Raw genomic sequence first — 13,135 nt, forward strand, 5'->3', positions numbered from 1 at the left:
TTATTATGAAAATTTTTTTAAGATGTGGTTTAAGGTAGTTCTTTAGGATAGATGCCAAGGTAACTAGTTAATACTGTTTTAAAATCAGGCTCTTAATTAAAAATGCTTAATTTGTGCAAGAAAACTACATGTTAAAATGAATTTGGAAAGATTAGATTGGAATTGCCTCAAATTCAATTAAGCCACACTGCATGGACGTGCTGGGAATATCAATACAATCACTGTAAATTTTGTACAAACTGATTTGTTGCATTATCTTGCTCATCTAACATACGGTACTTTTTGTGTCCATATTGCAGACGGCAACTCCAAACTAACATGGCAGTCAGACTGTGTGATGTGGCTTCTCTGCTTAGAAGTGGTTCGTGGGCAGCAGAGCCTTGGACCGGGGTCTGTGGGATTTTTCTTAAATTCTGTAGGCTACTTTTTTTTAGCATGTTGCAGGAGTGCTGAGGCCATACCAAACACTTGCACTTTTCATTTGGCTTACTGATTATTCTTACATTTAACCTATTGTGGTATGGCCATCATTAGGATATAAAGCACATTGCAATTTTAGTAGTATATGTAGCATCAGAACCTGCTTTTGTATGTAACTTTTATTATCTTAATTAGGATTTAGTGCAGCCTCAAAAGAGTGACAAGCTTTTTTAAAAAACAAAAAACAAAAGTTTTGGTATGGTCTGAATACTAAGTTACCGTAATTTTTTTCATTCTGTTTACTATGTATTTTTTTGGTTACTAAATTTTGAAGTTATTTACAATTCCTGATGCTTTAAAAAATGTCAAAATTGTAAATCTGGCTGAAAATTATTTGCCCAGTAACTGTTGAAAGAGTTTGCATTCTGTGAACAGTTGTGTTGAGCCTATCAATGGAATATGCATTATTTGTAAAATATAGCACATTAGTATCATTTTATTCTGAGCAGATGGTCCTATAGCTGAGAGATGCTGTAATTTTCAGCGCACACAGCCTACTGCAGCTGTTCACTTGAATGTTGGCTTAGGAGCTCATTCTTGCCACCTGAACATGGAAATAAATGTGCAATTAAGTGAGGAGTGTTTGTTGTCCTTGCTAAATCCTGCTAATTTCAGTCAATGAACACTTTATATTTAAATACCATCCCAGTGAGCTTTAGTCCGAATCTCGTATCTGGGTCTCATGTAGTCTTCACATATACCCTAAGTTTTTGATTAGTGATTTGTTTTAATTGGCCTTGGCCACCCTCATCTTGCAGATCATTGTTTTCCTGACTGCTGGACAAAGGTTACTCTCACATACATTTTCCTGTGGAAAGAGTGACCCTGGGCTAATATTCTATAAACTGGAACGGTTATGCTTTATTAGCAAATCTGAAACCTCCTTTCACAGTTTCAGATAAATTGGTTAATTATAATAAAATGCATATCTTGAATTGCTTCCGTTTTTTTTTTTTCCCCAATACAGATTTCCAAAGGTTCTTTTATTTCTCTTCACCTCCCGAAAGTATTCTCTGAAAATACATACTTGAGAGAGGTAGTTTGTAGCTTGCAGGGTAAACAACCCATTTCTTTTGGAAAGGAGATGAAGTTTTGGAAGGGGTTGTAGTTGGTTTGATGTTTCATAAGCAGGCTGGATTTTTGTCTCCTGGTTTTCACCCTGACAGCACAGTTCTTGTCCAGTCTGGCCAGTCTGAAGCTACCCTGCGCTGCCGCCTTTTATGAACATCTCTTGGCAGTAGAGTTCTTCCTGTTTGCTTATCCATGGTTGTGCCCTTTTATTTTTCTTAGGCAATATGCTTTTTAAAAAACCTTTTCCCGCCTCTTTTCTTGTAACAGCCTTTGCCTCTACTTTGCTTTTTTTTTTTTTAAAGTTTTTAAATTTTACCTCAAATTCTTTGCCTTTTATCTGTTAAACCTTCCCTAAAACTAGCATCCTATCAATTCAGGATTGTCAGTTTTGTAGTTCTTTGTGGAGCTGAAAGATGGATGGAATATGAAGGATGAATCCTTTCAGTGATGCTTGGATTTTTGGATTCCCCCACAATATTGGGTTCTAAAGTAGATAGTTTTTGGAAGACGGTTTTAGAGAATTTGGGGCTGTGGTTTGTAACTCTTGCTCAAAGAGCATAGAATTGGTTTTTAGGAAACTAGATCTAAATTTGCTTAGTAAATTAAAGTAGCCTGAACAGTTTGAGGCCATTTTCCCCCAACTCTGCTGTTTATTCTGCATTTGGAGTTTATAGGTACCTATCACTTGCGTTTTCAACAGGCTTAGGTGCTCAAATGAAAATTCCTTGGGCTGGTCTGTTTGCAAAAATTGACATATTTGCATTGTTGTTTTGATGAACTGGATAGGTTTTTTTGTTTTTGTTTTTCCTTTAAAGTCAGAGTCAAGGCAAAATATCACTTGGAATAGTTTGGGGGATTTTATTTTGATGCTGTAGATCAGCTGCCTTGTTGGTGATCTTTAGCTGCCAAGGTTGACAAGAATGGCTTGTTAGATTCACAAGGTACACTAAGTACTCAGTTTACTCCCCAAGTTATCCTGCAAACCCTAACACAAGACATTTGCTATTTTCTTATTTCTTACGAATGATAGAGGTATAAGATATTGTCAATTAAAAACATTTTCACTATGTAACCAAAACAGTACATGTTGACAAATTTATAATTTTTCAAATTACTCTTGCTCCTTGATTTTAATTAATGGATGTCTGTCAGTTTTAGAGTAAACTCTTAGGCTAACTAACTATCTCTGCAAAGTTAGGGTTCTTTTTTTTTAACTTTGTTTCTGGTAGCATGTTAAAACACTTTTATTTTCTGGTATTTTTAGTCAGAATTTAATTCTGTGCCCTTTGCTACTAAATTTCCTCAACTCTGTGGACACAGCAGGTGAGTAAGGATTGTGAATAGACCCAGAATGGGGTTCTAGAGAATGTTAAAGATGTAAATTGTGCTTCCGTGCATGTGTGGAATATGTATGTGAAAAGTACAGCTGTGATCTTAAATTGAATAGCTTAATGTGAAGTCAAAGTTAGCATAGGTGTTGTACTTTTTGAAGCTGTGTTGTAATTTCAGCAGGACGACTTGTGTTTAGTGACAAGTGTTTAAATTTTTGGATGGAATCTCTAATAGTTTGTGAAATATGAATTCTGACACTTCTTATTTTCTCTGTTTTTAGCAGGTAATTGCTGCCATGGAAACACAACTGTCTAATGGGCCAACTTGCAATAACACAGCCAACGGTCCAACCACCATAAACAACAACTGCTCGTCACCAGTTGACTCTGGGAACACAGAGGACAGCAAGACCAACTTAATAGTCAACTATCTTCCTCAGAACATGACACAGGAGGAACTAAAGAGTCTTTTTGGGAGCATCGGCGAGATAGAGTCCTGTAAGCTCGTAAGAGACAAAATAACAGGTATGCAGTTTTAGCTAAGGTTCTTCACGTGTAAATGATTATGTTTCAAGGTGTGAGAAAATAAGTTTACTGCTTGTAAATCATTCAGTGCTAGAATTTTACACATTTAGATTCTCTCTCTGTTCTCTGGTTACATCAGCAGTATGAAACTTTAAACTTTAGAGAGTTTTAAGTTTTCCTTTCAAAACATAAAATATTTTTTATGAGCAGTATATATTTAACTGGACTTTTATATAATCTGAACTATACAATAACATCTTTGAAAATGTTTCAAAATTGTACCTGTATCTGGAGCAGCAAGCCTCATGTTAACCTTTAGCTTTGAGCTTGCATGTTTTAACATTTCAACAATGAAATAAGGGGAGAATTGTGTTTAGCAGAGGAAAATGACCTTAAAATGTCCTTTTCCTTAAATCTCTGTAGTTCTGCTTATATATGACCAAGTAAATGGTAATACTGACATTGTCAGTGTATAAATATTTGTACAGGTACAATTTGAGTATGGCAAGATCTTAGCTTCTGTCTGTTAACAAGGAAAGAAAAATGTGGTACCTGAGTGCTCCTGTTAAAAGATAAGAATGAAAGGATGAGTAATTTGTAATAACGGCACCTTTTGAATATTAGGTAGTAGAAAATCTCTTTATTATTTTGGAGGATTTGACTAAACTTTTAGAATAAAGCAAAACCCAAGTAAGTGTTCTTGGCCATAGGTGGGTTGATAACAGGAGTTGTTTGCAGACACTGAAAATGGATGAAGTGTAGACAGACTCTGAAGCTTTTTCATGTTGAATATGAGTGATGGTGCATATCAAATGGTTTATCACCAGAATATTAAACTAAATATTTGAAATAAGTAAGCAGTTTGAGAAGCTGGACCAAGAATTTGAACTTTGACTGATCATGTGACCTTGGACAAGTCAGCTGTTGGAGAGAAGGGCTTACTGTCTCCAAAGTGACAGAGCTGTTAACCTGGGCTTGGCCTTGGAGTTGTATTTACTTGAGATGCAGATTGAGGTTCACAAAAATAATTTATTCATTAAAATCAGGTAAAAACCAAGTACGACTTGTTTATCATCAATCCATACTTATTTTTAACGAATTATGTTACTTAGATGTTCACCATGATAATCAGGAAGGTTTGTTTTTTGTTCTTGAATATCGATAATCAAACGGATAATATTTTTCCATTTCCCCCCACCCAAATCAGTGTGAGCAGTATACATAAAACTTTTGTTTAAAAAAAAAGTTATTGAAAAGTTGGGAAAGATAGAGAACAAAGACTTTTTATTAACATGTGTCTGTCCTGATACTGAATTTTATGTTTTTAGCAAAACAGCATCTTTTTATGTGTACATTTTATAGTTTCTTTGACATAAATGTGATAAATGGTATTAAGGTTTTGATATAAATGATGAGATTTCTGGTTTGTTTGCTTAGTTATCTTATTTAAATTTACTTGAAAAAAATGCTTGAATTAGTTGTAAAGGTCACATTTTTTGTTATGATAGATGAAAGCAGTAAACGAATCATACATCCAGTCATTCAGTCATGTATTGAATTAGGCATTTTCCCACAGGAAACATCTCACAGGTTTTCATCTCTTACCTCTGGTCAGTCTTGAATTACCTTACTCTCTGTTAACCTTTTACTAGAGCTGTTATGTGGCAAAATTGGATAAATTTGATTTCTTTGTCTTCATGCCCTCAGCTTCTCTGGCTCTATGTGGAGGATGGTGGTAATAGAATCACAGTGCATGGGTAATATGAAGTAGTGCATGGTTAGATACTTAGGTTCTGCCAAAGCGTGTTAATATTTGTTGTTCATTTCTTTCACTCCCGCACCCCTTGATCTTTTATGGAGAGCTGGATAATGAAGGTTTCCATCCTAGTAAAATTTCTGTTTAAAGTCTCTCATAAGCAAACCGAGTCCCCAAGAAAATGAATAGTAAGCACCAAACATCAAAAGTTGTTTTTGCCAAGCTTGGTTCCGTGAGGTTAGTCATAAACACTCCTCAAAACGGGTGTCCCACTAACAGACAAGTTTGAGAAAAGCTGCAGTCCACAGTTTACTGCTTAAGAACCATACCACAGATCATGAACATACTAAAAACTATGTTAAAATCCTTCAGTAAAGAAACCAGTTTGATTTATAGTTCCGCCCATCTTAATCATAGAACCCTGGGGAGGGGGTGCTATCTCCACGATCCTAGAATTCCATTGAACGTGTTACTTTGAAAGTCATTTGCTAACTAGTTATCAGACAATCTGTAATTCTGCCATAAAACCTGTTCACATCAATAAAATATGAACATGTTTCATGAAGTGAACATCCTTGATAATGAACTATAAAAAGTTGAGTAGACACATTAGAATACTAAGGACCTCTTCTATTAACCCTGTTGTGATAAGATGAATAACATCTTATTCTTGGTATGGGTTAAATCAGCGTTCAGAAGGTTCTGACTCCTTTAGCTTGAAACATAGTTATATTAGATTTTTTTGTTGCTGTGTTACTCTGAGTTTCTTAGTAAATACTTGTATTGAACAAAATAGTACATAGATTTCTGAAACTGGGTTTAGAATTGTTACACTTGGCAAAGTGTTTATATCTTCTGAAGAAGCGACTATTAACATATCTCTGAAAAGGTTTTGAAAGAATCTGTGGGGATTTGAACCCCACTCTGTGGTATTTTGGAGAAGGCAATGGCACCCCACTCCAGTACTCTTACCTTGAAAATCCCATGGACGGAGGAACCTGGTAGGCTGTGGTCCATGGGTTTGCTCAGAGTCAGACACGACTGAGTGACTTGACTTTGACTTTTCACTTTCATGCATTGAAGAAGGAAATGGCAACCCACTCCAGTGTTCTTGCCTGGAGAATCCCAGAGACAGGGGAGCCTGGTGGGCTGCCATCTATGGGGTCGCACAGAGTCAGACTCGACTGAAGAGACTTATCAGCAGCAGCAGTAGCTGTGGTATTTAGCATTAGTCATCTTGAGCAGTTTTTCAGTATGCCTTTACAGTCGGGGCAGAGTTTTTCAGTTACTCTGTAATTATCCAACTTACTCTATTTCCTGGGGGAGCTAGTGGGCCAGCTCCTGCTATCTGATTTTGTAGGAGCATTTAATTGATTGGGTTGTAAGAAAACTGGGATCACTCTGTGCGAAGAAAATTTAAATCCACCCCCACTTTCACTTGAATTGTCTTTATTTAAATAATGCTAAAATTAGGAAACTCTATCTTAAGTACAAAATACCTAGTTAGGAAAGTATGTGCCTCTTTCCTAAGTCCTAAAAGTATATACTTTTTAGGTTGTGTCAGTGTTAGCAAATTAATCCACTATTGATATGAGGATTAGGGAACTAACATTAAAAACATCTTCAGTTTCAAATACAGTAATCTTCTCGCTAGTCGAAATTCTGTTTATCATGTTGTTTGTCAGGCTCTTGCTTTGGGCTCATGCCAGCTTTATGCTTCACCCTGTTTCCTATCTACAGGCATTAATTACGAGAAGCTTCTGCTGTTTGTACAGCTTAGCTGGCGTTGGTTGGTCCCTCTGAGTTCTCAAATGCACTTCAGAGCCTTGACACCTGCTGATGCTGTATTCTAGAGGCGTGAAATGGATTTTATGATGCAGGGAATGAACAATAGAGTGTTGGAGTTGGAAAGAGCCTTGAAGTGACCTTAGCCAACTCCCTCACTGACCAGAGATGACCTGGGTTTGCTGACATGTCGAGTTCAAGATTACACGTCTATTAAGTGGCAGAGCAGGGACCCTAATTCTGGTTTTCTCATTCTTTCTGAGCGTGCCTCCTCCTTGCCTTTTGGTTGGAGGGCCAGAACTCACTCTTCAAAAACTAAGCACAGTGCCAGCAGTTGAATTTCTATTGAGACATATAGCTTTTCCAGGATCACCCAGGGGCATTATCTGGTGAGTGGTGAGTATTCCACAAGAGGAGAATGGAAGATTTTTGAGGGTCAAGGACTGAGGGATACATAAAACTAACACGATCATCCATGCTTCTCTAGAAACTTCATAATCCCTGATTGTCAGTTTAGGTAGTCTAGCCCAGTGACTGCACGACCCAAGTCTGGCTGCACATCTTTACCTGAGGGAATTTTTAAAAATAAAGACTTTGGAGGCCTTGAAAATCTGTTGTCAAGAAGGCTCTCTCAGTGATTTGATGGGGGAATCAATTCAGTATTTAAAGTCTGATCAGTAGAATACCTGCATTGGAATCACTTGGGATGACTGTCAGAAATGCAAGTTCCAGGGCCCTGCCCAGACCTACCTAGGGAGTCAGTCTATTTAGGGAGGGCCTGGAATGTGGGAATTACCTAGGAGTTACGGACTTCTTTTTCCCTGAACATTTTTTGCAGGAGACGATAGAGCCAGGGATTTCCAGGTTTATCTTAATTCTGGCTGGAAGTGGGTGGGACAGGTGAGTATAACTGCAATGCCCAACTGTATGGCAAACTTAAGTTTCAGATGCTTTTCGCTCTCCAACTTTTGATCTCTTGGGTTTCAGGACTAGAAACATTGAGTGTAGAAGTCACTGGGCTGTGTCTTTACTGAATACCCGACCTGTCCCTAGAAGTAAGTGTGTGTTGTGTGTGTGTATGTGTGCACATGTGTGTCTGTGAGTGTGTAATCAGTTTTTAAAACTCTAGGGTAGTTTGTTCTGTGGCTGTTAACTTTTCCTTCCAAAAGAGGAGATAAAAGAATTACAGTTGAAGACCTCAGGAAATGAGTGTTGCTCTTTCACATCTTAATGTGATAGCTTCACTCTTACCCTAGGAATTGTTGAGGTGAGTCCTGGGCTGACCCCATAAGCTGCCAATTAGAAGCTTTCAGACAAAAGGAAAAAGCAAAGGCCAAAACAGACATAAAGAAATACAAATTACAGGGGCCCAGAAGAGGGGCTTTGCAGATGTAGATTATCTCTGGACAGGCAGTGCCTTGGATAGGAACACAGACCTCTTTCCCTCCACCCCCTTCCTGAGATCCCATGTGGTGAAGTCTCATATAAAACATGAGGGATCTTAGCTAGGCTTAACTTATGTCTCTGTTGCTTCCTGAGAACTTGAAAGTTAGTTTTTAATGCTGGTTTAGTTTATGAGGATTATATGATTTTCAAACTTTATTTTGACAGCATGGTATTTTCCCCTCTTTTTAAAAGCAATCTTAGTGCCTCAGGATTGAAAGAGATAAGTGGTATTTTATTAGTCTAATGCATACCTTCAAATTTAATAGCTATTTTTTTTTTAACTGTGATGAAGTCAGTCACAGTGAGCCCAGGCTGTGATGAACATTAATTTGAGAAATGTGGTTTTGTGCATCAGTTGCAGTCTTTAGGTCAGCTGATAGTTGTAGGTATTCATAGTATCGAAAGGTTAAGAATCCTGGTTCTTGTAGCCAGGTGGTTGAAAAGAGCAGGGTGGTGGAGTGAGTTGGTGGGTGATGATAGTTTAATAAATACCTCATTTTTGCTGACTCTGGGAGTATTTAGTTAGAAATTTGGCACAAAGGCTGGGCATATGCCCAGGTGTTCACAAAACAAGAAAACTTGGCAACACAGGGTAAATGCATTGCTGTGGAATAAAATACGTTTGAATATGTCCATCTTTAGATTTTAGTGGCGAACTTTGTGTAAAATAAAATTCATATAAAATAAGATGAAATTTATTTTTTCATGGTATTGAAGAAACTGTCAATATGGTATTGAAGAAACTATTTATCAGTATATCTTAAAATTACTTTTCTGTGTACCTTTGTTTCTTCCAAAGGTCATGGCTAATCAGTCATTTCAAAAATCTGATGTTACAAATTGAGTTTTTTATAAAGCTTCAGGGAAAAACTGTAAAATTTATTCTTTTAGCTTTAATTTTTCCACTCAGACCTTTAGCTTGGTGTTTTGTAGAATAATTTTCGTGTCAGTATTGATTATAGGATTTAAGAAATTAAATACATTGGTTTTTAAATTTTTTCATTTTTTATTCATTGTCAGGGAGAAAAAAACTTTTCCTATATCCTCTTAATTTGAAAGCCCCCAGTTACTGAACCTAACAAAAGACAGGTTATACAGTGTTATATGTCCACTGTATCTCAATAAAATCAGGGAGAAAAGGGCTTACCAGAAGTGCCAGTACTGTTTTTACTGATATTTTCACAGGCATTGGAAGTTCACAGAAAAGAAATGAAACAATGAAGTGGCTAGTCTCTGGGGCTTGTGTACCATTTTAATAAAGCAGAGGGGATTTGGGTTCCGAGGGTGGATAAACTGCAGGGAATGATCAGGAAAGCATATGGGGGAAGCTAATGGACGATGAGAACGATTTTAGCAGGGTTTGTCTCTGCAGCTTCATCTTGATGTTGGGTCTCCATCTCTGCTGGTAAGACTTGCTCTCCTTTTCCTGGTAGAGGAGAGCGGAACACTTTCACAAGGGAAGTTTATAACCTGTTTTTAGGCAGAAAAAGCGAGGGCAGAAAAGAGAACTCTGCCTGCGTCTGTTGATTCTTAATGTGCCTGTAACTGCCATAGTTTGGGGTGAGGGGACAGGGCATTTTCTGACTCTCTTCAGTATGAAATAAGTTTAATTCTCAGTTAGCAGACTGAAACAGAAAAGTTTCTTCTGATTGTTGTTGTTGTTCAGTTGCTACATCGTGTTGACTCTTTGCCACCCCTATGGACTGCAGGACATTAGGCTTCCCTGGCCTTCACTATCTCCTGGAGTTTGTTCAAACTCATGTCCGCTGAGTCAGTGATACTGTCCAACCATCTCATCCTCTGTCAACCTCTTCTCCTTCTGCCTTCAGTCTTTCCCAACATCAGGGTCTTTTCCAATTTTGGTGTGTGGGGACAGGACATATTCTAACTCTCTTCAATATAAAGTAAGACTAACTCTCAGTTAGCAAACTGAAACAGAAGAGTTTCTTCTTCTGATAGTCTGTGGTAATGAAGCCTTTCAGTTCAGTTCAGTCGCTCAGTCGTGTCCGACTCTTTGCGACCCCATGAATCACAGCACGCCAGGCCTCCCTGTCTATCACCAACTCCTAGAGTTCACTCAAACTCATGTCCATCGAGTCGGTGATGCCATCCAGCCATCTCATTCTCTGTCGTCCCTGTCTCCTCCCACTCCCAATCCCTCCCATCATCAGAGTCTTTTCCAGTGAGTCAACTCGTTGCATGAGGTGGCCAAAGTATTGGAGTTTCAGCTTTAGCATCAGTCCTTCCAATGAACACCCAGGATTGATCTCCTTTAGAATGGACTGGTTGGATCTCCTTGCAGTCCAAGGGACTCTCAAGAGTCTTCTCCAGCACCACAGTTCCAAAGCATCAATTCTTCGACTAGTTTCTGAAAGGAAAAACATATATTGTGAGGATATGGACAAGTCTGAAAGAGAACCATTCTCAATTAATTTGTAAAGTATCTGTATTTTTGTTTCTCTCTTTTCTTGATGGTGATCTTTGTATTGCTTTGTTTATTCCATGAGGGAAAAAAAAAAATGTAATGTAACTCCCAAGAACAGGTTACCTAGTTTCCCAGCAGCTTTGGAGGAGCTTCCCTGGTGGCTCAGATTCTAAAGTCTGCCTGCAGTGTCAGAGACCTGGGTTCTGTCTTTAGGGCAGGAAGATTCTCTGGAGAAGGAAATAGCAACCCACTCCAGTATTCTTTCCTGGAAAATCCCATGGCAGAGTAGCCTGGTGAGCTAACAGTCCATGGGGTCACAAAGAGTCAGACACAATCGAGTGACGGACACTTTCACTTCCTTTCACTTTACTGTGAACAAGAGATTGAACCTGTTGGTTAAATAAAGTTGAGTTTTGACTTTATACTTTTTTAGTCCTCGTTGCCCCTGAGACCTGTTTTGCCAGTAGACTAGGAACATAGTGTTTTAGTGCCCTTGACTTTATCCCTTAATTAGTTTGATACAAAACACAAACTTTGCTAATGTATTCAGATTTAAGAATACAGTTGAAATTCTTCTGTGAGCATTTCTCCTGTCAAATTGTAGCAAGATATGAACACCCTTAGTGTTCTTCGGACCTTTCCATGGTGTTTCTTCCAGTTTTTGTCTACTTGTACTTTGAAAAAAGTATACATACACACATCTGTACATCAAGTGATGTAAAATAGAAACCATTTTCAGTTTTATTACTTAGTTCAGTTCAGTCGCTAAGTCGTGTCCGACTTTCCGCGATCCCATGAATCACAGCACGCCAGGCCTCCCTGTCCATCACCAACTCCCGGAGTTCACTCATAGTAGCTGTCATCATAATGATAGAAAATGTAGATGAGAAAAAAGATGGTAAACTGAATGGGAGAACATACAGAACACATTCTGATCCAGGAACCCTTCCTATTTTTTAATCTATAGAATGTTAAAATTCTGTTTCTCGGGTATGCAGTTGATTTTCAGGTATTGAAGATTATCAATCTGTTTTTCTTTTGATGATTTTTTTTCTGATGGAGTCTCATTTAAAACTACCTTTTTTGTGATTTAATTGCACAGTAATCTCTTATATCACTTTAGGTGATTGAAGGGTCATAGCAGAGGCCACAGTCTAGGACCTGCTGTCCTCCCTGTTGGAGGACCTCTGCCCATCCCAGAGGGTCTTAGGTGCAGCCTCCCTTGCCCAGTGCAGTCCTGTGACTCAGCCTGGACCAGCCCCGAGCCAGAACACAGAGTAAGTCTGTTCAACGAGAAGAACCATTAGGGCTTTCCTGTCTTTCAGATCAGCTGTGATCCACTCCTAGCATGCTGCACCCATGCTGACAAAGATCACTTCTTTGGAATCCAAACAGTGAAAGTTGAATATGGTGCCCTGAAGCCCAGAACCCCTGGGGCGGGTTGAGTGCGAAGTGGGGAAACAGCCATCTCAACCTCTTAGGGCTCAGGATACTGCTTGGTCACTTCAAAAGAAGAGGGGAGAAGGGGTTTTTAGTTTAAAAGTCTGTTGTTAAGCGTTCCTTCCCATCTTTCCATGTTAAATGGACTTTGAATGCAGTGGTAATCCGTTTCCGTTTCGTCGCTCAGTCGTGTCCGACTCTTTGCGACCCCGTGGACTGTAGCCTACCAGGCTTCTCCGTCCATGGGATTCTCCAGGCAAGAATACTGGAGTGGGTTACCAGGGATTTGGACTGTAGCCTACCAGGCTTCTCCGTCCATGGGATTCTCCAGGCAAGAATACTGGAGTGGGTTACCAGGGATTGAACCCGGGTCTCCCGCATTGGAGGCAGACGCTTTAACCTCTGAGCCACCAGGGAACCCCTGTGTATACCAGGGTTGTTATTAGCTTAACTTGGGATCAAGTTGTTGGGATTAACAGAGAAATGAGACAAAATGCCTATCTTCAACTCCCCTGCTAGGGAGTTGGTCTGAGGAGCACAGGTTTTTGAGGTTTTAGCCTAGAAAGAACATGTTGCACTTAACGTTCAAATGCAGGCCTAGCCATTTCCTTGTGTTGTGGCGTTGTCTGAGTTATTTGACTCTGAACTTGTTTCTTCCAGTGAAGGGCCCAGTGCACAGGGCACTCTCTGTCTCCCCAGTCCCTTGTTCGTTCAGTTAGGAGACAGCTGCAGACGTTTTTTTCCTCTGGGCAAACTGATGGAAAAAAAAATCAAATAAGTTGGTTGTCTTAGAATTAGATTTTTCTTATGATGTGGAAAGTTCGCAAAACATTTTCTCTGCTTTCTGGATGACTTGACCAACAGCATTGATTTTCT

General features: G+C 38.9%; 1 protein-coding gene across 7 annotated transcripts in view; it reads left to right on the top strand.

Moving 5' to 3' along the window:
• The first annotated feature begins 306 nt into the window (after window positions 1–306).
• ELAVL2 (ELAV like RNA binding protein 2) overlaps window positions 307–13,135 on the top strand; it is a 79,251-nt gene continuing 66,422 nt past the window's right edge. For 3 of the 7 annotated variants that reach the window (XM_088837659.1, XM_055427840.1, XM_088837663.1), the window contains exons 1-2: window positions 319–390; window positions 3,164–3,407. In XM_088837659.1, the coding sequence (XP_088693785.1) occupies window positions 319–390; window positions 3,164–3,407 (316 nt within the window). Of the gene's footprint in view, window positions 416–3,163; window positions 3,408–13,135 lie in introns of all 7 variants that reach the window. The other 4 variants (XM_088837660.1, XM_088837662.1, XM_088837664.1 and 1 more) reach the window with 3 other exon arrangements.

The sequence above is a fragment of the Moschus berezovskii genome, chromosome 7, assembly GCF_049115385.1.
Source record: "Moschus berezovskii isolate FMDL1 chromosome 7, NW_MosBer_1.0, whole genome shotgun sequence".
NCBI classification, from domain to species: Eukaryota; Metazoa; Chordata; class Mammalia; order Artiodactyla; family Moschidae; genus Moschus; species Moschus berezovskii.